Source organism: Stegastes partitus, unplaced genomic scaffold (assembly GCF_000690725.1).
Source record: "Stegastes partitus isolate 25-593 unplaced genomic scaffold, Stegastes_partitus-1.0.2 Scaffold628, whole genome shotgun sequence".
Classification (NCBI taxonomy): Eukaryota; Metazoa; Chordata; class Actinopteri; family Pomacentridae; genus Stegastes; species Stegastes partitus.
The window spans coordinates 99,578-124,361 of NW_007578359.1; the positions used below are offsets into that span (position 1 = coordinate 99,578).

The 24,784-nt window shown below is 45.5% G+C and overlaps 1 protein-coding gene across 1 annotated transcript in view; it reads left to right on the plus strand.

The window, feature by feature from the left end:
• The first annotated feature begins 6,693 nt into the window (after window positions 1-6,693).
• The window catches only part of LOC103363055 (dachshund homolog 2-like), a 90,381-nt gene continuing 72,290 nt past the window's right edge, over window positions 6,694-24,784 (plus strand). The window contains exon 1 of the mRNA XM_008289653.1: window positions 6,694-7,352. Within this exon, the coding sequence (XP_008287875.1) occupies window positions 6,694-7,352 (659 nt within the window). The remainder of the gene's footprint in view (window positions 7,353-24,784) is intronic.

A 24,784-nucleotide genomic window follows, 5' to 3' on the forward strand; every position in this document is an offset into this window, starting at 1 on the left:
CAAAGTGAAACGAAAAAAAAAAAGAGAGAGAAAATTATGAAAAGCCAGCAGACCAATGTCACCCAGCGCCGGCGTCTGAAGTCTCCTCCCTCCATCCTGCTCTGGTGCACTTCTACTTTTTTGTTCATTCTTGTTCTTTTCGCGTCCTGTTGCTGTGGCGAGCCGTCAGGACGCCATCAGGACGCCGTCAGGACGCCGTCAGGACCAGCTCGTGTCTGTTTGGCTGGGTTATTGGTATATTGTATATGTCAGTAAATTCCAGATGGGCTGGACTCGTCGCCCTGGTAACCCCAAAAATGAATACGAGGCTTCTTGAGATGTCCAGATCAAGGTTTATTTTTGCCTCCTGACCCAGTCTGAGTCATTTAAGATCTACTTTGTGGAGGCGTCACTCATTGGGGGATTTAGCTAGCAACGGGCACCGTGACGAGCCTCCTGTGGTGGTTAATAGCCTCTGATCAGTTCTTCCTTCTTCAACATGAATGTCATTAATCCGCTTTTGGGTGCAAATCTCCTGTCGCACGGTTAACAAAAATCTCTGTCAGTGTATGGATTTATGTCCGATAACATATACTGCTCTGAAAGAAAAGTTGGAGACCAGTGCTTCCTCCTTTTACATAACCTCAGAGTCATTACAGATGGTTTTATTAGCGTCCGCCCACACAAAGCAGCTAAACCTGGAAATACACCTTCTGTTTTCTGTCAGTTGTTGAATTTTATTGCTGTAAAAGAGGAATGATTAAGAAGATGAAGGCCGTGCATGTTAGAGAATGTACCACAGACCAGCTGCAGTACCTGGTTGTTCCACCAGGTGGAGCCTCTCACTGTTTAATCCTGTAGAGACCAGAGGAGGCGTCACTTCCTGGTTGGCAGCAGAGAGCATTGTGGGAGTTTAGCAGCAACTGTCAATGTGGTTTCAAATCATTTTGAACAATTTTTAAGTAATTTTAGACAAAAATTTCGTAATTTTCAAAATTCGTCTTTTTGGTCAATTCAGTTCTGAGAAAATATGAAAAAGTTTTGAGGGTTTTAGATCAACTTTGAGTCATTCTGGAGAAGCGTCAAGACGTTTTGGTCAAGTTGTTGAGTTTAGCTGCAGTACCTGGTTGTTCCACCAGATGGAGCCTCTTCCTGTTTAATCCCGTAGAGACCAGAGGAGACGTCACTTCCTGGTTGGCAGCAGAGAGCATTGTGGGAGTTTAGCAGCAACGGGACCATGACAGAGACTCTGAGGAGGTTCATGACCTCCAGGTAGCGCTCTCCTTTCATATAAACATGTAAAGGAGTTAGTTTATGCTATTAATTGATCAGTTATTGATTGATAATGCCGTCGTTATAAAGAAAATTATCCAGAGTTAGCATTCCTAGCAGCGTCTCCATGACGTATTTCTGTGTAACTGCCAAGTCTCGACTCTTTCCAAGCCAAAACCTTCCAGCGTGATCCGTTCATGTTTGTCTTTGTGGAGTTCTGATAGCGATCGTTCTAATGGAGCTCAGGTTTCCAATGACGACGGTAATCTGATGGCGTAATCAGCGGCTAAACGAGCTGCATTCTGTCGCTAACTTGGAAAAAAATCTCTTGAACCGCCGCCAAGTGTGTCGGGAAGTGTAATCTGGAGATATCCATGTGCTGAGGCCGCTCTGTGTCTGAGAAAGTTCTGTTCTGGTTTCAGAACACGCTGAGAAACCCGACTCGTGTGCGACAGCCAGAAGCATCCTGATGCCGTCGACAGCATCTCAGTGGCTGGAAACACGGCTGTCCAACTTTACTCCTGTGAATCCAGGTAACTGTTCCTCCAATGCATCACTGTCCGGTGCTGCTGTAGCTCCTCAGCCACCTGGAGTTCCCTCCACCGATAGACGACATCATTTCTCCTCCCTGGTGCCGCTCAGGTGGTTCTGAGAAGGAGTCGGAGATAAACAGAACCCAAACACAACCGTCTGAGATCTGGACCAAAGTTCAACATCTTATTTGTGTTGAAATGGAGAAAAAGATGATTTAAACTCGTACATATGTAGTATTATGTCAAACATCACGGATCGGACCCGACTGGAACTCCTTAAATCAAAGCTTAAGGTCTGGACGTGTTTGCTTCATATCAAATCAATGAGCAGATGGAAAACTACTGATAATTACAGAACCGACTGTCGGTGTGTCACGAGTTCATCATGTTTGCTTTCGGTTCTGTTTCTACCAACACGTGGACGTTTTGTTTGATCCACAGCAGTTTGAAGAATCGTCTTTGCAGCAGAACTCGCTAAACATCTGCAGAACTTTTATTCTCGTCGGAGGCCGTTAATCACCTCAGAGGGAGTTTGTGAACTGAACCATCACAGTTTAATAGTCTTCAGAACCTGCAGTCGGGTTACCTAACCCTAACCCTGATGAAGCTCACGTTTGTCACTCTGCTGCAGGCTCTCGGTAAACTCTGGCTTGTGTTCAGTGTCCGGTCGGAGCTCGTTAACCTCTAGACGTCTTCGTCATGGTGCTCGCTAAACGCCCACAACGCTCCTTAAGTACAGAACCACACAACCGATGCTGTGCATCCACTGGATCCGACCAAATCACGTTTGTTGTGTATGTGACACGTGGGGCGTTCTGAGCAACAAGGCGTAGTGTCGCCCACGAGCCGCCTGCAGCTCATTTGCATAAAGTAGACTTAACTTCTACTTTATGCAAATGAGGCGTGGGGAGCAGCCATTGTTAGACTAAAGTAAGGACAGACTCAGCAGCAGCTAGCCTATTTCTCGCCTCGAATGTTTTCAGAAATACTTTTCGCTGAACGGTTTTCGTAATAAAAGCAAAAGTTTGCAGCCGAGCCGCCATGTTGGTTTGGGATCCCGGAGCACACAGCCAGCGAGTTGATGTGATTGTCCAATCAGACACCGCCTACTGGGCCAGGACTTTGGGAAGCAACGCGATCCGGGGCGGGCAAAATCGCCCCAGTGGACACATAGCATAGCGACATCCCCCCCTCGTTAGTGAATACGTTAGCATCTTCTTCGCTGCTAACGAATAGCAGAGTCATGCTATGTGTCCACTGGATCCCACAAAATCACGCTTCCCGTTCATTGTGTATGTGACACGACCCGCTTCACATCCTGTTCTGGAGCGGAGTGCTTCGAGCGACGAGGCGTAGCGTCGCCCGCGAGCCTCCTGCTGCTCATTTGCATAAAGCAGACTTAACTTCTACTTGATGCAAATGAGGCGCAGGGAGCGGAGGTCCGACGAAACTTTGGTAAAACAGCTGAAGTAGCCGTTGTTGAACTAAAGTAAGGACAGACTCAGCAGCTGCTAGCCTATTTCTCGCCTCGATGTTTTCAGAAATACTTTTCACTGAATGGTTGTCGTAATAAAAGCAAACGTTTGCGGCCGAGCCGCCATGTTGGTCCGGTTTGAAATCCCGGAGCACACTGCTAGCGAGTCGACACCATTGTCCAATCAGATGCAGACAGGATAGAAGGAGAAGAAGCTGAGGTCTTCAGAGTTCAGTATCGCCGTGGACATAGACGCTGCCTCCTGGGCGGCTAGCACCCGCCTCTGAGGCGACGCGATCCGGCGCCAGTGGACACGTAGCATGAGATGTAAAGTGACCATAAAGAGAAACAAACTGAGACGTCCAACATCTCTGAGTCAGCTTCAGCAGATCATACAGGATGAAGACCTCAGAAGCTTGACGAGGACGCGAGCAGTTGCTAATCAGAATCACCGGCAGTAATCTGATTACTTTTTCTCTTCGCAGGAATCTTCATGCAACACGAAGAACCTTGTGGTACTCGCCTCTGATTGGCCAGAGCGCCGTGACGTCAGCGTGAAGGTGGCGGCGAGTCTCTTCCTCCGCAGAGACAAACTGTTATTCAACGGGCCGAAGGAAAACAGGCCAAAATGGGCTTTTGTGGGGAGCATCGGAGTCTTCCTCCTCTCGGGGGACGAAGGCCGGTTTGCAGACAAGTTTTTCCACTCTCGTCCTCCCCCTCTCTTGTCACCTTCCGCCGCTCTTCCTCGCCGCCGCTCCGAGTTCGCTCCTCTTCCTCGCCGCCGCCGTCCCAAAGTCCAACTCCAAGTTCATCCCGGTCGTTATATCCCCACTGAGAGATATTCACCTCCACTAAGAGCTCATCTCTCTCTGTCTTTCTCTGAGTCCGGCTTCACGTTGATCATTATTAGTCCTGGGAGACTAATTATTGCCCTCGTGTCCCTCGGACGCTCTCCGTTAGCGTCGAGTCTTTGCACCTCTTTCTTACTCCTCCTTACACCTCCTTCATCCTCGGCTCCACCTTTCCTCCTTGACCTCCTCCTCCTCCTCCTCCTCCGTCTTTACATTTCTCTCCTAAACACTTATTTTTTTCCTTTCGTTCACAGAAACAGACCAAAGCTCCGTGCTTGTGTTCTGTTGTTACACCTGATGGACCTCCTGAGTTTGCTGCAAACTTTCTCAGCCGAAGCGTTTCTTTTTGTTTTTGCATTTTAAAGCGACATGTTGGACGTTCTGCCACGACAACGATGAATGACAGATCATAAGTAGTAAAATCACAGGAGGAAAGGTTTAATTTACAGGTTTACCGTAAAAACAGAACAAAACTGTAAATAACACCCACATCATGGAGCTCATAGTTTTACAAAGAGTCACGTTTGACTGTGAAATGACCCAAATTTATATCAACAGAGCACATTATATTATATTATATTGTATTATACTGTATTATTCTGATATTATATTATACGAATGGATGGTTGGAAAAATATTGAAGGATTGAAAACTTGCAAATATTTTCTTAAACTGTTATTTTACATTTTCCTCTTTTTTCTTAAATTACAAACACCTTTTAAAATCACATTTAAAAATTAATAGTTTACACGTCGACTGTAAACAGCTGTCATTTACTGTATTTAAATCAACTTTGAAATATTTTTCAGATATTTGTGGTTGTTTAAAAAAAATGGAAGTATTTAACAGTCTGAATTTTTATTTATTTCTACAGTGTCACATAAGATCCACCTCCGTCCTGAATAATCCCAAAAATGCATAAAAATATTTATAAATAGACAAAAGTATTCAGAAAAAAATGTTTCTCAAAAAATACTAATAAAATGTCTCAAATATGCAAATGAAGTAGTAGTAGTAAGTAAAAATCCTAAAAACTAATTTATTGTCTCAAGAATGTTCACGAAATATCCGTAAAATAATGAAAACATTTTATTAAAAAAGTAAAACGTCCCAATAATTCTAAAGAACAAATAAAAATATGTCGAGGTCTCAAAATGCAATAAAATTAGAAAAATCTGACAAATAGAAAAGATGCTGAGAATTTGCACAAAAAAATCCCAAAAATTTAAGAAAAAAGATTTTTTTTAAATAAAATATAAAAAAATCACAAAAATATGAATAAACAAAAATATATGAAATTGTCTAAAAAAACAAACAAAAAAAAGATAAGAATGAAAAGAAAAAAGAAAAATGTTCAAAACATGTTTTTAGAAATGCAATAAAATTGAACTGAATTAATTAAAAAGTGTTAACAAAATGTGCAACAACCACAAAGTGCAGAACGTGTGCAGCCCGTCTGGACGTGGACCGGGCCTGAAGCTGCTCAGAGGTCGGAGGTCGACGGGATCCGTCGGGTCCTCTCCGGTGCTGCTGCTCTGGACTGGGCTCCCTGAAACACTTCCTCTTTGTGTCGCCTCGTCTCATTGAGCCGGGCCGCTCAGTGTAATGAGATTACATGGATTATAAAGGCGGTGTGTGTAATCCACACCCTCAATCCCGTTTAAACACACACTGGGTTCATCTCCTCCTAATCCTCCTCCTCCTCTATGAAGGAGGCCTTTGGGCTTCATGACTGTCCTCCTCCGTGACCTTTTCCTCCAAAACCTCCTCCTGACTTCTGGTCATTCTTGAACTTTCATTCTGTGAACACTTTCAGAATTCTTCCATCAGTTCTGGTCCGTTTCTTCTGGACCTGGTTCTGCTTTCTGATCAGAGGAAACTTTACAAAGTGCATTCTGGGTAAACCTTTAGGTGGTTGGTTGAAGTTCTGGATCGTTTTACCTCCAGAACCCACCAGAACCACCTGCAGGAGGACTTTAAACCAGAACATCCCATAATATGGATGCTCACAGCTGATCCGACCTCCTTCCATCTCTGATCCGCTCGTGCGTCCTTCCCGCCACCAGAGCTCGCATGTGAGCCACAACTGGACACACGCGCACGCTCACGCACGCGCACTGGCTGAGAGGCTGAAGGGAAAAAAACGCAGAAGAAGAAAAATAAAAACTTCCCGTCGGAGGTTCGAGCGACTCGTGAGAAAGTTTATGAAACAGCGGAGCGGCAGATCTGACCGATACCCTCCGGCGCGCACACGCACACGCGCGCGCTCAGGGGGCGTGGTCACGTCCGCCTCCGCCAATCACGGCCCCGGCTCTGCGGCCCTCCGCCTCCGATTGGCCCGGCGGCCCGTCCGTCGCGCGCGCAGGAGGCGGCGCCGGGACGGGTCTGACCTGGAGTCCGATCCAGTCGCTTTTACGCACAGACCGGACAGTCCGGATCCGCGCGCGGATAGCAGAGTGGCAGAGCCCGCGGCCCCACGGAGGAGAAGTGAGCAGCAGCAGGAGAGAAGCGGCTCCGGCTCTCTGGTGGACGGAACCAGCGCCAAGTGAACTCGCTCTGTCGGTCGGTCGGTCGGCGCGCCTCCATGTCGCTGCCCGGCTCCCCTCCGCTCCTCTCGCCGGGATCAGGCGCCCCAACTCCGGTCGCGCTCTACCGCTCGGCTCCGGACGCGCTCCACACCTCCGCCGCCTCCACCGGCACCTCCAGCCCGGCGCACACCAACTCCCACTCCCACTCCCTGTCCCCGTCCCCGCGGCTCACCAGCAGCATGCTCAGCGCCTTCCTGCCCGGGCCAGGGGGCGCGCTGGCCGGCCTGGGGAACGGCGGCGCCGCCCCTCTGGTGTCCGGAGGCGGCGCTGCCCTGGGAGCTCTCGGCGGGCTCGGCTCGCTGAGCTCGGCCGGCCTGACCCCCGGCTCCCCCGGCCTGGCGCAGTCCAGCCCGGGTCTGTGCAGCGAGTGCAAGCTGGTGGAGGTGCACGGCGTGAAGGTGGCCAGCTTCAGCGTGGACGGCCAGGAGCTCATCTGCCTGCCGCAGGTGTTCGACCTCTTCCTGAAGCACCTGGTCGGCGGGCTGCACACCGTCTACACCAAGCTGAAGCGGCTGGACATCAGCCCGGTGGTGTGCACCGTGGAGCAGGTGCGCGTCCTGCGGGGGCTCGGCGCCATCCAGCCCGGCGTGAACCGCTGCAAGCTCATCTCCAGGAAGGACTTCGAGACGCTGTACCAGGACTGCACCAGCGCCAGGTCGGTGCTCTTCTCTCTCTCTTAGCCGTAGGGACGCCCGGCGCAGCTCCGAGCTCCGCGCCGCAATCAGCTCGAGTGCGTCCCGGTGCGTCCGCGGGAACCGGAGGGCTGCTGCGCCTTTACCGGCACTTTGTTTGTGACTCGGTCGCGTTCAGGGTCCAGTTTGTGGCGCTTTGTGTGGAGGCAGCTGGTTGGAGGAGACTTTTGGAGGCTCTGGTTGAGTTTCTGGAGAAGTTTGTCCGCAACCAAGTCCAGCGAAGAGCCGCTTTACAGCTGTTTATATGGAGCTGTGTGTGTGTGTGTGTGTGTGTGTGTGTGTGTGTGTGTGTGTCAGTGCTGAGGCTCGGTGCTGGTTCTGATTAATGGTCGTATTCTGTTATCAGCACTTTTGCTTCTTTACTCCGGAGCTGAAAATGATGCTTTTTACTGTATCGACTCAGAGTGTGTGTGTGTGTGTGTGTGTGTGTTTTAGTGGAATAAAAACACACCGACGGCAAACAAACGCAAAACAAACAAGCTGCAGATTCACATGTTTGCTCAGAATCCGTCACTTCATGTGTGTGTGTGTGTGTGTGTGTGTNTTTGCTTCTTTACTCCGGAGCTGAAAATGATGCTTTTTACTGTATCGACTCAGAGTGTGTGTGTGTGTGTGTGTGTGTGTGTGTGTGTGTGTGTGTGTGTGTGTTTAGTGTTTTAGTGGAATAAAAACACACCGACGGCAAACAAACGCAAAACAAACAAGCTGCAGATTCACATGTTTGCTCAGAATCCGTCACTTCGTGTGTGTGTGTGTGTGTGTGTGTGTGTGTGTGTGTGTGTGTGTGTGTTGTACCTGCAGACTCACCTGTTTCCTTCTAAACAGACACTTTTTAATTCGTCTTCATTTCAAACCTTCACATATTTTATTTTATTTTAAATTTTCAGCACAAACGGTTTGAATCAGATTAAATTAAAACCTTTCATTTGTTCAGAGAAGCTTCTTGTTTCGTCTTTATTTCCACTAGTTTTGCTTTTTAAAGCAGAGCGATCAGTGATCTGCTGCTCTCTGTTCAACGCACAAAGTCTCACCTTTCTGAGTGATGTCTTTCTTTTTTCTTCACCTTTTAAAGGACAAACTAGCAGCTGCTGTTTTATTTCTTCAGCTTTTGGGATATTTGTGAGTTTTTTACGCTCCAGACTTCCTAAAACAGCCGTCAGAGTGTTTCTGGTCACAAACGCTCCCACTGAAGCTGATTTTAGAGTCAAACTGAAGTGAACGTCTTCAGAAAGCTGCTTGATTTCGGCCTGACGCAGCAGATTTGACTAAATGCACCAAACCTCCTCCTTGTTGCCGGTGACCTTTCAGACCTTTCAGACCTTTCAGACGTTTCCACGGAGCAGCACCGAGTTCATACAGAGTCTTTTCCTGAAGCTGGTTTCAGGGTGAACCAGCAGGAGCTTCGGTCGTGGACGTTCTGGTTTCAGAGACCCGGTTTGGGGACGGAGGATCAGGTGCTCGGCGGGTTTCTAAAAGCGGCCCGGCCCATCGATCCGTCCTCTTTATGGACGTGTTTGTGGCACCGAGGCTGCTGGAAAACCTCCTGATCGCTGCAGTTTGTGCCAAAACGTAGTCGAGCTTCTTGTGAGAAATCAGGAAACCTGAAGCCAGAAACACGAAGCAGCTGCTGGTCGAGTCGCCGTGACTCAGTCTGCTGCTGGTTCACCGTCCAGGCTGATCAGACCTGGATCACGTCATGCTGATCCATAAAACCTGATCCTGGGTCAGGATAAGAGTCTGATTCAGATCAAAGTTTGTGTCGACTTCATGTTAAAACTAAACTCAGACTGAAATCACTTCTATGACTTTATTATTTCAAGAGGAAACTCCTTTAACGGCGCCTGTTTCATTAGAAGCTGGACTCCAGAAGATGTTTTAGTTTTTTATGTTTAGATTCGTCCAAAATAATAATTTTAAAAAATCCCAAATCAAAAGAAAAATGTGTGAAATGGTCCAGAGTGAGTCAGGAAGTCACATTTGTGCCTTCGCTGGTTTAAAACTAAATTCAAATCATTTAATAAAATAGTTTTGAGAACGTTTTTGGACGTAAATCTGCCTGAACTGGTTCCTGTGACTCTGAACTGTTCTGCTGCAGAATAAAAACACACCGAGAGGATCAAGCAGCAGCTCAGTGGACCAGCTTCTGCTGCTTCTGCTGCTGAGAACAAGTTCAGGTTCAATCAGAAACTTCTTTGTCTTTAAAACTACGAACCTGCACGAAACCCAAAAACAACCAACAGAAAGTACAGAATAAAAAGAGCATTTTAGTGAAAGAAGAACAGTTTGTTTTAACTGATGAATCATAGAAATCCACTCGTTCCAGCTCATATTTCCATTTGATTTAAATGCTGACTGACTGTAATGAAGACTGAATGTTGGTAAATGTGATGAACTGAGTTGCTGCAGAAGGTGTGAAGCTGTAAATCAACCGGCTCAGAGTTTAACTGAAACATGCGTTTGTGACGTTTCTGGGTTTAATTTTCGGACCGTTTTTACGTTCTTTGGACAGACGTTTGTGTCGCTGGTGGTTTTGTTTGACTTCAGACGACTTCTGATGGAACTGAAGTGAGTTTGAGGAATCGGCTTTTCTTTCTTAATCACACGTGTTTTAATGAAGGTGGTGCTGCTGAAGGTAGAGGAGGAGGATCCTGGAGTCCAGGGGAAGTTCACTTATGAAGCTGCTGCAGTGAGGATCCAGTTCAGCATCAGCGTTATCGGGTCAGACGTCAGAACCGGGTTTGTAGTTTTAAACCAGATCTCAGTCTTTGATCCAGAGTGGTTCTGAGCTGCAGGTTCCTGAGTCCTGCTCCTGTTCTCCACCTGGACTCGGTCCGTGTGCTCGCTCAGGCGGGTTCCACCTGTTGGGCCGATAGCTAACGTGTCTCGGGCCGACCTCCGAGTCCGACCCGAGTGTGAAACGTTCAGAGTCGCTGCTGCTGCTGCCTTCCTCCTCCTCCTCCTCCTGTTCCTCCTCCTCCTCCTCCTCCTGTTCCTCCTCCTCCTCCTGTTTCTCCTCCGTCGGCTGTTGATCCGTTTCACACTCGGCGCTGCGTGTCAGGGCCAATAATGGATCATGTGAGCGCACATGGAACAACACGGCTGGAGGCCCATTGTTGCCGAACGCACAGCGAACACACACTGGCCTCTCCTCGCTGGTATTGACATTCTTCTAATGCCTCCTCCTCCTCCTCCTCCTCCTCCTCCTCCTCCTAAATGCTCAACAACAGCAAAATAAAACTAGAGGAGAACTCCCACTGGGCTCCTGCATACTTGGTGTTCTGGGGAACCCGCCTGCAGCCGCCGATCCAAACCGTCACTGAGCAGAACCGCAGGATTGAAATCTGGATTTAACTGATTCACATGAAGCTTTTAAATTATTCTGACGGTTGATATTAATAATAATAATAATAATAATAATAATAATAATAATGTTGCATCAACTTAACATTTATGTGTAATTTAAACTTAAAAATCTAAGTTGAGGAACTTAATGAAACTCTTTTTTTTTTTTTTTTAACAAAGCTGCAGTTTAACTTTAAAGGAAACCAAACAATGTGCTGAATTAATTAATGTCTTAAACAAAAACACCAAAAAAGCCAAAAACTGCTGAATTGGAGCAACTTAATTTGTTAAAACTTGTTCTAATTTAATAAACCACACTTAAGAATTAATTTTTTTGTGAGTAATCAACTATAAACTCGTTAATGACCTTTAAATAATTAACTGATTTCAGAGGAAAAGCTCGTTTGTTGGTTTAACGTAATTTTATTGTCTGAACTTAAAAAGATGGATTTTTTTGAGCCCAAATGGATCCTCTGGTTCTGATTCTCTTTAAGTTTTGTTTGTATTTATTCATCTTAAAGTCCTGTGAAGTCGTTTTATTGGAGAAAATCTAATTGGAGCAACTTAATTTATTAAAACTCGTACAAGCGTGTCTTCATGATGATGCTAATTTAATAAACGACACTTAAGAGTTGAATTATTTTTATGAGTAATCAACTATAAACTCGTTAATGATCTTTAAATGACTGATTAATTGATTGCAGAGGAAAAGCCAGTTTGTTGGTTGAACCTAATTTTATTTTCTGAACTTACAACGACGGATATTTCACACTGAGCCTTGTTCTTGTTCGTATTTATTCATCTTAAAGTCCTTCGAAGTGGTTTTATTGGAGAGAATCTAACTGGAGAACTTATTTTTCTACATGTTTGTCACCGTGTGTTCATAATTATGGGACATTATTTTAAATAATGTGTGAAAACGAGTTGGAACGACCTGGTTTTAATGAATAATTAACTCTAACCTTTATGCTGCCAGTTGTTCCATAATTAAAAATACGAGTTTATCAGCTGAACATTTATTCTTAGTTGTCTGAAAGATATAGTTTTTGTTAACAAAAGCAGAATAAAGTTCCTGTACTGCTTTCTAACGTTGTTTAAAGGAGCTGACAGTCTGAGTAGGTTCAGATTTAGTCATCCTGCCGGAGAACGAAGCCACGGCGCGTCCTTAATGAGGTGTTGTCAGCGTTGTCAAACCGTTATCACATGTGCGTTAAAATAACTCGCTTATCTGGCGCAGGCATAAAGAAGGAGAGCCACTGAAAGTCTCAGATTGACGACTAAAGCGCCGCACCAGGACAGAAATAAGCATTCTTGTGTGTCGATGGCGGTTTTCATGAGCGTCAGTCTGAGCCCACGGCCGCTCGGAAATAGACGGCGCCGCCCATTAACCAGTTGTTGGCGCGTTAATACTCGATCCGCCGGTACGCGGAGCCGCCGGTGAATAAAACGGCGACGGAAAGAAATGTTGGAATTCAGTTTCAGGTCGATGAAGTGCAGGAACCACTGAGGCAGAAGATCAGAACGTCGTATTTCTGTTTCCTTTTTTTACTTAAACTCACTTGCTGCTTATTTTACTTGTTTTCTTAAAGATCTTTCCGTCCTTTGACCTTTACTGGTACGCACCAAAACACCACGACGAGGTCCTTAAAAACGTACGTGGTAATAAAACGTACTGCAGACCAGCTGCAGTACCTGGTTGGTCCACCAGGTGTGCTGTGACCGACTCTTTGTGACGAGAGATGTTAATAATTTAACCGATTAAAAGTATATTAACTCAGGTAAGAGAAGGTGAAAGAAGAAGGTCGTGCATGTTGGTAAACGTATCGTAGACCAGCTGCAGTACCTGGTTGTTCCACCAGGTGGAGCCTCTTACTGTGTAGAGACCAGAGGAGGCGTCACTTCCTGGTTGGCAGCAGAGAGCATTGTGGGAGTTTAGCAGCGACGGGACCATGACGGAGACTCTGAGGAGGTTCAGGACCTCCGAGCAGATATTTACTGAAACGGTATCAGAACCACGGCTAGCATCGTGTCTGGACTCAGAAATGTGTGGAATCGTGTTTGCAGGGTGCGTTATTGATCAATCGATTATGGATTAATAATGCTGCAGGTTGTTGGCAAAGGAAATAGTTGTAGGTCTGGGCCAGACGTGTGAGCTGAACGCGATCAGATTTGTCGGTTGCCGTCGGCTGGTTTTCGCTGTCGGCCGTTTGTTCCGTCTTCTTTTGCTTTTCTTCTCATTTCGTGTTCTTTACATTCAGTGTTTGACGTTTTAAATTGAAGATCTCTCCGTTTATTCTCTCTGTGAGACCCAGTGGATGGTTTGATTTGTTTGTCTTTGTCACTAATACTAGAAGCATCATGACTGCGTCCGACCGACCCGGTCTGAGCTTCAAACAGAACCCGACCGGCTGGTTGTTTCACTCCATGTTTGCTGCTTTCCTGTTCACGAACTTTGCGGCTGTTATTTATTTATTGATTTTATTTGTATTTTCCTCCCAGTGAGGAAACGGTTCGACCTGGACACTCACGACTTTTAGTTTTTACAAAATGTGCTGCGAACTGTTTAAAGTTTTCCGACTGATTCTGAACATCACACTGCGATGCGATGACGTGGACTCGCTGGTGGTACCACAGAACCTGGTTTCTGTGCTGCTTGTTTGTAGTTTGTTTTCATATTTAAGGCCCAATAGCTAGAAGTGTGTCTCTGCTGGATCCGGTCAGAACCGCTCTGTGCTGCTGCAGGAGTTTCTGGCTTTGCGGCCTCTGAACTGGTCTCGTCCTGCAGATGATTCCTTTCAGAGCGTTTTTCTGCCTCCTTGTCACCTCGCTGCTGCTGCTGCTGTTGTGTGGCTGAGTGTGTGCGAGCAGCGAATCGATAGTGAGTGACAGGAGGGAGGGCTGCTGATGTCGGAGTGTTATTCTGGGCTCTCCTTATCACGACAGCCTGTTAGAGCCCACACACACACACACACACACACACACACACACACACACACACACGGCGAGCGGCGGGGCGGAGGTTGGGTTGTGTGTCGCGCGGCGGGGAAAAGAAAAGTGGTTTTGGTGTGTTGAGGCGTTGCAGCGCCCAGCGTGAGCCCCTTTCATCAATTTCCTCCGTCTACATGCAGCATTAAGTTCCTGTGATGGCGCTCGGCGGTTTGCGGGGAGCCGGCCGCTCAGCTGTTGTGCCTCCTGGCTGAAGGTGTGCGACCGTCCAGAAAGCACAAACAGAGCTATCGGGTTGTGGCACCGGCTCGGGTTGCGGGTGTGTGTCGGCGGCGGCCTCGCGTGGGTCCGGTTTCAGCTCCGCTTTGTGCTGCTGGTTAATTGATAAAGGTTAAAGCGTTGGCCGGCAGCGGGCTGAGGTCATCCGCTGCTAGCGAGTCGTGTTAACGGCCAGATCGGACGCCATCTTGACACGACTCGCTAATCCGGCCGATTCGTGACGGCGAGTTTCCACTCGGACGCAGACGTGTGGAGTTTGTTCAGAGGCCAGAGAGCGTTTACGATGGAATAGGACGAGTCAGTCTGGGTCAGCGTGAATGTTTTCTGGTTCCTCTCCTCCTCTGACAGCAAATACAGAACGTAAATAAATGAAAACACGACAAGACGTTCGTCAGCGAGAGTTTTATTAAACACATTTTTACCAACAGACACAACAAGTCGCACAACGACCCCGAAAATACGCAGAACGACAGCACAGACGTACGAAACGCTGAGAAGCTAAACACGACGTTTTTAGCTTTTTATTTTTAGTTTAAATGAAAAATCAAAGAAAAAAATATTAATCCTTCAAATTATTATATTATTTGCAAGAAGAAGAAGAAAAAGTCGACTTAGATTTACGCTTGTTTGCACAAAGTGGCTTCCAGTAGTTTTGCCAGGAGGTGGCGCTGTTGGCTGGAAGAACTCCTAAAAACCTCAAACGAGACGACGAAACAAAACGTCTGTTTGCAAAATGAGCTTCCACCTCCCATAAAGCTCGTTAAGTCTTTTAGAAAACGACCTCAAAGACTTGTTAGCGGAAATGGTTTTTGAATTTTCCCGCCTTTTTATTTTTTTGAATCTTTACGGAGCCGCTGCTGCTGTCATGTAATAAGAAAGAAGACGTTTAGCAGCCGTCGGGGAAGTTAAAGGGAACAGGGACTAAACCAGGTGTTTAAACTAAACCTCAGACTACGGCAGCCGGGTTTAGACTCACCGACTGTACGCTGCAGGTACAAACCTGCCATTGGTCGCTCACGTCATGTGACTTCAACCAGTTTTCCAACAACAACAACCTTCGAGCAGCTAACCCTAACCCTGTGATCAGGTTTTGGAGGTTTTTTTGTGTGTTTCCTGTTTTAATGTCGTGCAGAAGCTCCACCGTCGCTGTTTTACTTAAAGGAAGTAAAAATACCATGAAAAGCACCGACGGCTGGTTTGTGCTGAACATGAACAAACGAGCAGCACGAATGTTTGGTGGATCATCAGCAGCTTCCTCGTATCCAACAAACGCTTTAACGTTCGGCTTCTATCAGCTCAGAGCGTCTCCGTATCCGGCTTCATGCTTCGCTCGCCGGCCAGCGACTGAGCATGCTCACTGGCTCTCTCCTCTCCCCCCGTTTTGTGGATGAAAACAGATCGACGAGAGCGAAGGATCACAGAGAGGGAGGTGAAGATCAAAGCAAGAAATATGACCCTCTGTCACCATGGAGAAGAGCTGATCCTCTCCCCGAACAAAACAGCGCCAGGTTGAGCGCCGGGTCAACGTGTGTGTGTGTGTGTGTGTGTGTGTGTGTGTGTGTGTGTGTGTGAGTAGATAATGTTTCACAAAGGCGGCTTCGGCCTCCAAGTCTGAGTCTGCAGGAGGAGGGGCGGCCCGGCCCGGCCCGGTCCACGCTGGGACGTGTTCCGCCAACATCTGGCCAGCTGCAGAGGTGGATGAACACGTTTAGCGCTGGTGAACGTTAGCGGGGCTGCTAGTCGATGGGGTATCTGGGGAAGTTTAAGACGGATCAGCTGGAGTGTTTTCTGCCTGTTCTGACCCGGTTAGATGTAAACGTGTTGCTAGCGCCCCCCCACAACGGCGTGTTAGCGACCGCTAGCCGAGTGTTCGCTGCTGAAGCTGCTGTCGGTAGAAATGGACGCGTTGCTTCAATAATCAACATAAAAAACAACCAAAATAAGTTAAATAAAAAAAGTTTTACAGGTTTTCTCTGAGAGACGTGAAGCAAACTCAGTATTTTATTTAAATGTTCGAGTCAGTCGTCGTCTAAACTCCTCGAGCTCAGAGGAGTGTTTTGCTTTTTTAACGTTTTCTTTACGTGATGTTAAGATCAAGATGTATTTAATTAAGGTTCCTCTGTGCAGCTGATTATAAATATACAAAGAGCTCATTTGTAAAAACAGAGAACTTGTTGTTTGCTTGAGATAAAATAGAATAGAATAGAATAGAATAGAATAGAATAGTTCTTTACTGTCACTGTGGAAGCGATGCTGAAAAGACGGCGTGACAGCAGTGAAATGTCGTCGCGTCCCGTTTTTGGCAGCAATACACGAGTAAAAAAATAAAATAAGATAAAATAACGTGAAAGATAAATATAAAGTATAAAATGTAAAATATTAAAGCAATGGAGGTATTTACAGTACAAATAAAATCAAACCAGTCAAACTGAAGCCGAGTGGATCTGGACTCTGACTGACTGACTGGTGTTGTCTCAGGTAGACGATGGAAGTTTTCTGAAGGTCTGTGACGATGGAATTATCTGTTTTTACAAATGAACTCTTCATATTGACCAACAGGGAAAAACAAGAAGAAGGTCACGCATGTCAGTAAACGTATCGTAGACCACCTGGTGGAACAACCAGGTACTGCAGCTAAACTCAACAACTTGACTAAAACGTTTTGACGCTTCTCCAGAATGACTCAAAGTTGGTCTAAAACCCTCAAAACTTGTTCATATTTTCTCAGAATTGAATTTTCCCAAAAGACAAATCCTGAAAATGACGAAACTTTTGTTTAAAATTACTTAAAAATTGTTCAAAATGATTTGAAACTGCATTGACAGTTGCTGGCTAAACTCCCACAATGCTCTCTGCTGCCAACATGAGCTGAAGCCTGAGTGACGCCTCCTCTGGTCTCTACACAGTAAGAGGCTCCCCCTGGTGGAACAACCAGGTACTGCAGATGGTCTGCGATACGTTTACTGACATACACGATCTTCTTCTTTTACTTTATCTTACCTGAGTTAATATAGTTTTAATTGGTTAAATTGTTAACATCTCTAGTTACAAAGTTTACGTCGCAGAGAGTTGGTCACAGCACACCTGGTGGAACAACCAGGTACTGCAGCTGGTCGGTGGTACGTTTCATTGCCACGTATATTTTTATTTATTTGCTGCCAACCTGAGCTGTAGTCTGATCAGTAGTATCTGTGATCAGTAGTATCTGTTCACTTATTAATGCGACTTAGCGGTTGATCATTAACGGCTAAACTCTGCAGATGGGCGTTAAAAAGACGCATTTTCCCGTTTAGCTGCACAGTGTGTTTGTCGAGGTAGCGCCGCTGCTTCTTCAAGTTTTTCTGCGGTTAAAATAAATAAAAAATCCTCCGGCTGAAGCCGAAAGAAGGAAGCTGCCGAGTGTGGACGGATGAGATGGAGGGACGGAGGTGAGAGACGAGGGAGGAGGCTGTTGTCTGCAACAAGATTATGTGAAGCCGCCAACACACACTCCTCAACACACAAACACACTGTGTCTCTGAGGTGCACTTAGCAGATTGGTTTAGAAATCACATTAGGGAGTGTCACAACAGCTTTTCCTCTCGTTCACCAGGTAATCTCTCCATCCTCCTCTTCCTCTTTTTGCTTTGAGTCTAATCCCATTTTGCGCCCCTCTCCTCCTTCGTTCCTCCTTCGTTCCTCCTTCGTTCCTCCTTCGTTCCTCCTCTCGCCGCCTTGCCTTTACTCCCTCCGTCTGTTGGCCAGATCTCACCACCTCCCTCCTCCTTGTCCTCTTTCTGTTTTCTGTCCTCTTTTACCAGCTTTCCCTCGTTTGGTTCCTTGTTTTCCGTTTGTCCTTCTCTCTCTCAGAAACACTGGCTGTTGTTCTACATCCTGATTCGGCTATTTTTAACCACATCGGTGGCTTGGGCAGCAGGTGGAGTGCATCTGCTGCAGAGGAGGTCGCCTTCTCAGGGTTCCTCGGACTCTCGGTTGTTCACCCGCTGAACCGGATGTCAGACCAGGTAGCCGAATAAGGCGAGGACGGGAATGCTAGCCAAGATGGATGACAGCTAAAGCGTGAATTTAAAGTCACGATCGAGTCATCGATAGCTTTGCTGAAGTCGCGTCCAGCTTCACCAATATGTGAGAACGACCGACTCTGAAGGCTCCAGCTTATGGTTCCATCAGGATCATCCCTGATTATAATCGTGCTCCTAAACGAGTCGTATTGGCGGGAATTTCAATTCAACGTCATCAACCGTCACATAAGTCTTTGTCACGGTGCCGTTGCTCGCTAACCTCCCACGCACGACCTTCTACTTATTTCTTCATATACACCGGCGACCTTCTAGCTACGAGGCGCTAATGCTGCTAACCACCTAGCAGCCCGGTGTTATTCCAGAATAGTAAAAACACTTCCTTTGTTCAGGTCGATTTTCGTGCTTTAAGGTTGTGAAACAGTCGCGGTTAAAAGAAACAGACGTCCAGCGTCCTGTTGACCCGTCCATCAGCCCCAGCTCCTCCTCAGCCCGAGTCAGTGGCTCCATCACATCGCTTGGATGTGAACCGGCGACCAGCTAGCTGTGAGGCGGCGATGCTAACCACCGAGCCACCTCCGGATTAAATCACATGAAGCAGGAGTTCTGTCTGAATTCAACACGTCTGGAGCTGTTATAGTTTCGCCTCTAATTTTATTTATAAAGCCAGAAAACACACAAGATCAGGACTTAAAAATCCAACGATAGTGAGTTTGTGTCCCGTAATGCAGCAGAAATCTGCTTCTAGTTCCACATATTCTAAATGGGAAGATTAATTCTGCTTTAAATGGCTAATTATGGCAGTGATTGTGGTTTTTGCTCCTAATTGGTGAATCGAGTCCTGTTCGTTAAATCAGCAGCGTTTAGCTCATTCACTGGTTGTTGTTCACGTCCACGTGGAGGAAACGTGTTCCAGCTCCTGGAGGTCCATGGAGCGGTCCGGTTCCATGTGTCGCTTCACGTCTTCATCCTCCTCCCTCCTTTATTCCATCTTCCTGTCCTCCTCCTCTCCTCTCCTCCTCCCTCCACCTGGCCTTATCTCTCTATTTATTGTGACAGCCTGTCAGAGGTGTGTGTTGGAGAGAAAAGAGAAAAAGGAAAAAGGACAGATTTACAGTTTGGGCCGAGCGGCATCCGCAAAACTGTGATATCAAAGAGAGGAGGAGGAGGAGGAGGAGGAGGAGGAGGTCAGAGGCGAAGGAGGAGATGAAAGGCGAGCCGGGGGTAAAGAGGCCAGCGAGGGGCTGACAGCTGACGAGTGTGTTTGTCCTGCCGACAACATGTTATTAATAAAAACAGCCAGAAAACGTAATTATCATCCGATTTAAAACGTGTGTGTGTGTGAGGGAAATAATTACAGCTGAAATCAATTAAAAACATGACAAGAGCATACGTGCACACATATCTGTGAGTGCGTGTCGCCCACCAGTGTCATGCAGAAACTTTGCCAGACAGCGTGTTATTAGCGCAAACTTTGTGTAATTTGTAATTAGCAGTGTGGAAACATGTCAGCGGCATGCGAGAAAAACCTCCAGTCACTTCTTCTTCTGCTCGTTTCTCTTCTACGCATGTGTGTGTGTGTGTGTGTGTGTGTGTGTGTGTGTGTGTCTTTCATCGGCGTGCACGTGTGTGTGTTCATCACCATCGCCGCCGCCGCCCCCCCGCGCGTCAAAGCCCTTCCCAGACAGCGTGTTATTAATGAAAACGTATAATAATCCATTTAAAAACATGTCATCATGATTAGAATAATAACAGTGGTTAAACTGCCGGAGACGCTCATGGAGGAAGAAGTTCTCACCGCCGGCTCGCTGTGTGTCTGTGTGAGCAAACAAACAGGCTTCACGTCGCTGCTGCCTTTTGTTTACGCATAAAGACGCTCTGGACAAGAAAATGAAGTTTTAACAAACGAGCAAAGTTTGGAATCTGACAACTTAATCGTCAAAATTATAGTTTTTTTAACATTTTTTTCCTCTCCTCCGCGGTGAAGGCATGAAGGCTTCACCTGAAAGTTTTAATATGTGAGAAATTCAAAGGATTACAGGCTGCCGAGGCTTTTGTCTGCGCTGTCAGGAGGCGAACACCATCGCCGGGTTCCTGCTGCGCTCCAGGCTTCATGTGCAGATCTGCGGCGTTAAGCGACGTTAGCTTCCATCTTAAAGTCCCGCACATGCCCAGATCGGTCCTCACAGTCACTCCTGTTAACGTAGAACCTGTAAACCGAGCTGCTACGGGCTCCACGTCGTCCTGCTTCAGCTCCAAACACCACAAAGATGTTCGATTGTTCTACAACCGTGTGAACGACTTCAGTGTCTGTAGCTTTAAATGACCCCCTGCTGCTGGCCCCGCCCCCTGTCACTGGCCCCGCCCCCTTCAGGAAGAAGCCTCTCTGTGATTGACAGTTGGATGAGAGCAGGACGTTCTATCGTCTAACTTTCTCTCTGAGGATCGTTTCACAGTAAATCTGAGCGAACTCTCAGCTCAGTCGTCGTTTTTAACGTCCGTCGTTATAAAATCACCGTTTTAACGATGTGACGCTGGTTAGCGTGTCGTCTACGGATTACCCACCCCGTCCTGGTCTACTGGTTTACATTAAAGTCGCACCATCTCCGATTGCCCCTCGGTGGTAGAGTTGAAGCTAATGCTAACGCTAGCCAAACTAGACACACTACGCGCTAAGGATTCTGGTGTTGTTGAGGGACCATCAATAATCCACTCGATGTTCACGTCCCCAGACGCTGGCAGTGCACGAAGACGCTTGTGTTCACTCTTGCAGCCGACAGCAGAACGTTTCTAAATATAAATATAATAGAAATATATAAATATAAATATAGTATAAATATCAAATAAATATAAATATAATATAAATATAGTATAAATATAAATATAATATCTTGACATCCAGACGACTTTCAGTTGGAGTGAACAACCAAACCAAAGCTGGGTTTCCGTCACATGAGGCCTTTAGTTAGAACAACAATAGTGTTTAAGTCGGGTTCCTGAATCCCAGACGTCTCTTTTATTCGCTGCGTTTCGTCCTCGTTTGTATTTTGATTAATTTTCCTTTCCGTCCCGTACCAGCTGATGTCGGCGCTTCTAGAAACCAGCGCCTGTTCTTGCATCACTTCTGCAACCCGACCAGGACGCTGCTTCCATCCAGCTCTCTTTCTGGTTTCGTTGTTCAGCTGAACACATGGCTTGTGCCGCTACGAGCTGCTGGGATCCCGGCACGCGTTAGCATGTTAACTCGGCCACGTATGTGATCGCCGGCTGCATGCTTTGTGTGTTTCTGGGTGTGAGCGCGCAGGCAGACATGCTGTCGTTTTGATAGCTTGTCATTGAAGCGCTGCGGTTCTCTGTAATTTTCTACTCAGAGGGAACAATGCAACAATACATGCTTCACTGTCAGAAAACAGAAGAAGAAGAAGCGTGTTTGTGTGTCCGTGTGCGTTCACGCCACCGGTTTGTGCTTCATCCCCACTTCTATCCCTTCTCTCACTTCTGTTTCTGTTTTTTCCTCTCGTATCTATTTTTCTGTCTCTCTTCACCTCCTGCGTCAGTGTTTGACATATTGGTGTCACCAATAAATCATTTGCACTCCACCTTTAAAAAGGGAGGACGACAGGTACAGCAGCAGCGACGGGATGGAGGGATGGATGCAGAAAGATAAAGTTCTCTGCAAGAAATGAGCAGCTTTTTATGCTTCACAGTCCGACGTCTTCCATCATGTGATGCTGTGAAAAGTTTGTCATGAACAAGCAGCTTGTATGTGTTTAAAAAAGATGCTAAAGCAAAAATTATAAAAGAACAAAAATGTGAAGGCGGCGTGTTCAACCCCACAGCTCTGAAATATGCCGCTTCAAAAATGATATTAGTCTCAGCGTGCTTCAAATTAAAGTCCACAGAATAAACACGTGAATGGCCTGCAGGAATATAATAAAGTAAAGTGGAATTAAACCGCAGCTAAAGCCAGTAAAACCACACACTGCAACCTGACATAAAAGCACAGTCGAAGCAATAAAACCACAAAGTGTGACATGAAAGCCGAGTCGGACGCACATAAAGACCAACACGGTTCATTCATTAACTGACTTTTAATCACGACGCCGGACAGAATATACACAAACGTCGGCTTTTCTATGTGTTCATACGTCCAACTGCTCCGATTTCTTTTGATTTAACCAAACAAGACTTTTCCTTCATTGCATTAAAAAAATAAAAACCTTCCTTCAAACCTTTTTTTTCTTCTAGAAGTGAAGCTTGTCCAAATTGCAGTCACTGATGAATTTAGCAGCTTAAATTTGTTTAAAATAACCAGATAAATAAACTGCTAAATGATTAAATCTCATGTGATCACAAGTTTTATTCCACTTTTTCCACCTCATTAGCTTCAGAGCCGTTAGCGGCTAAGCTAATGGACCCAATGTTTAGTTAAAAAGCACAACTCAAATTTAGCTAAATTTGTTCAACTTTTTCTCAGCATAAAATGATTAATATATATTTAAATATATCAGATTTTAAGTAAAATGTGTGTCGTTTCTTAACAGATAGCTGGCTAAAGCTAGCAGGCTAACTAGCATTACCTTAAAGCAGAGAGTCATTGATTTGCAACCAGAACTGATTTAAATTTATTTTACGATTAGTTAAACCAGTCACCAGATTAAAGAACTCAAACAAACATTCAGCTTACGAATCAAAAGTGTTTTTTTTCCTTAAAAAAAGCCGATGGCGGTTAAGCTAGCCGGCACAGTGTTCGGTTAAAATGTGTAATTGGTTCATTGTGTTTATTTTAAAACGATTTTTAAAAGAAAGCTGTTTAATATAAACTAAATATGTCAAGATTAGTAGCTGTGAGCAAGTAGAATACTTGAATGTTTTTCAGCCGATGGCAGAAATTATGCAGGGTCATCTAGGGCTAATGCTAAACACGAATTCATGAAGTTCATCATCAAAATTAAAACATATTAAGCCATTAATTCAGCCATTCTTCTCACTAAATTGTAAAAAAAAAAATTCCTAAAAAGTAAATATATTTTGAAATGTTTTCTTGAAACACAGGTAGCAGTTAAGCTAGCATACTGAAAGTTGATTTAAAATAACGTTATTGTTAAATCACATATAATATCGTTTGTTGAGGGTAAGTCTAACATTGTCAGTATAAATTATCAGGCTTTTGTTAAGCAAAATACTTTTAATTTAATAGCACATAGCAGAAAAGCTAGCATCAACTAGCGCTAATCCAAAGCCTAATGAAAATATTTGATCCAAAGATATTCAGTTTTCTTTTTTTTTGTTAGCCATTCACCTCAGTGAATTCATATATAAATGATGATAAATAGTTTATAGGAATAGAACACTGCTTATAGTTAAGGTGTCGGGATTTTCTTTAAAAGCCGTTAGCCGCTAAGCTAACGGGCTTGACTAATTTTTTATCCAAAATAGTTGAACTATATTTCCAGCCATACATCTCATTAAATTAGCATATAAAGTATGATAAATTCTTTATAAATATAGAACACTGTTTATAGTTTAAGGTGTCGGACTTTTCTTTAAAAGCAGATAGCCGCTAAGCTAACAGGCTGCTCCAAAACCGCCGCAGCTTCTTGAAAGACGGAAATCTATTTAAATTGATTCAGTCACTTGAAGACCGGTAACCCGACTTAATTTACATTTTAATCAAACGTATAAGATCTTAAACACATTCGACACACCAGCTTCCCGGCAGATAGCGGTTAAGCTAGGAGTTTAGCTGCAAACGCAAACCGACACAAGTCACTGAATCAAGGACTGAAAGTAATCAAAATGCATTTGCTCGAAATAAAAACCCTCAAATCTTAATCGAATGTATGAAATCTGTAGCTGCTTGGACACAGCGGCTACACAGCGGCAGATAGCGGTTAAGCTAGCGGGCTCGGCGCTAATCTGAGCCCGCATTAATCATTGATTCGGTGTCTGCCTGTAATTGATATGTAAATAGCATGTTTAACCCCCATTTACATGTGTGTTTGTGCGTCGGCGGCGGCCACAGATGTGTGTTTGTGAGAAGCGGTGTGGGAGTGCAGGAGGCATGTTGGAGGAGGGGGTCGGCTCCCAGTTACAAAAGAAGTTAATTAAAAATGAAAAAAGAGAGGACGGGAGTGGACGGAAGCAGTCGGGGGTGGACGCAGGGAGAAGGAGGGAAGCAGTGTTTTATTGAAAGCGGGTGGACAAACAGAGTGTAATTGGCTGGGGCCGGCGGGGCTAAAGACAGCTTCAGAGTGAGCAGAGAGCAAATTAACAGAGAGCAAGGCAAAGAGATGAGGACAGGAAAACGGAAAGTGTCGACTCAGAGGAAGACCAGAGGCAGAGAGGAGGCAGGACGCCGTCAGGAGCACCTTCAGGGTCCAAACGAGCCGAGGTCGACGGTGCCGGTCCCACAACACCAGAACCCGACAGGCTTCTGCACCGTTAAAATCATCATGTGTGAAAACGTGGCAGCGAGAACGTCAGAGAGGAAAAGTTTGAAAAGAGGACGACAGAGACAGAACAAGTTATTAGTGGAGTCCAGTAGAACCGGGTTTTACAGCCGCACAACAACAAATTAAACCGTTTCTACCATTTGTTTTCAGTCAACGTGTTTATTAATAACATTTTCTCTGATTTTACTAAAAAACATTCTTATAATTTATCTTATAAAATAAAAACAATTATCTGTAAAATAACTAAAAGTGTGACATCTGGGCTCACGTTGGGAACAAATGAATTACTGGTTTAGAAACACTTTGTTTGTTTTGGCTGGTTTTTAGTTTTTAGTTTTTAGTTTTTAGTTTTTT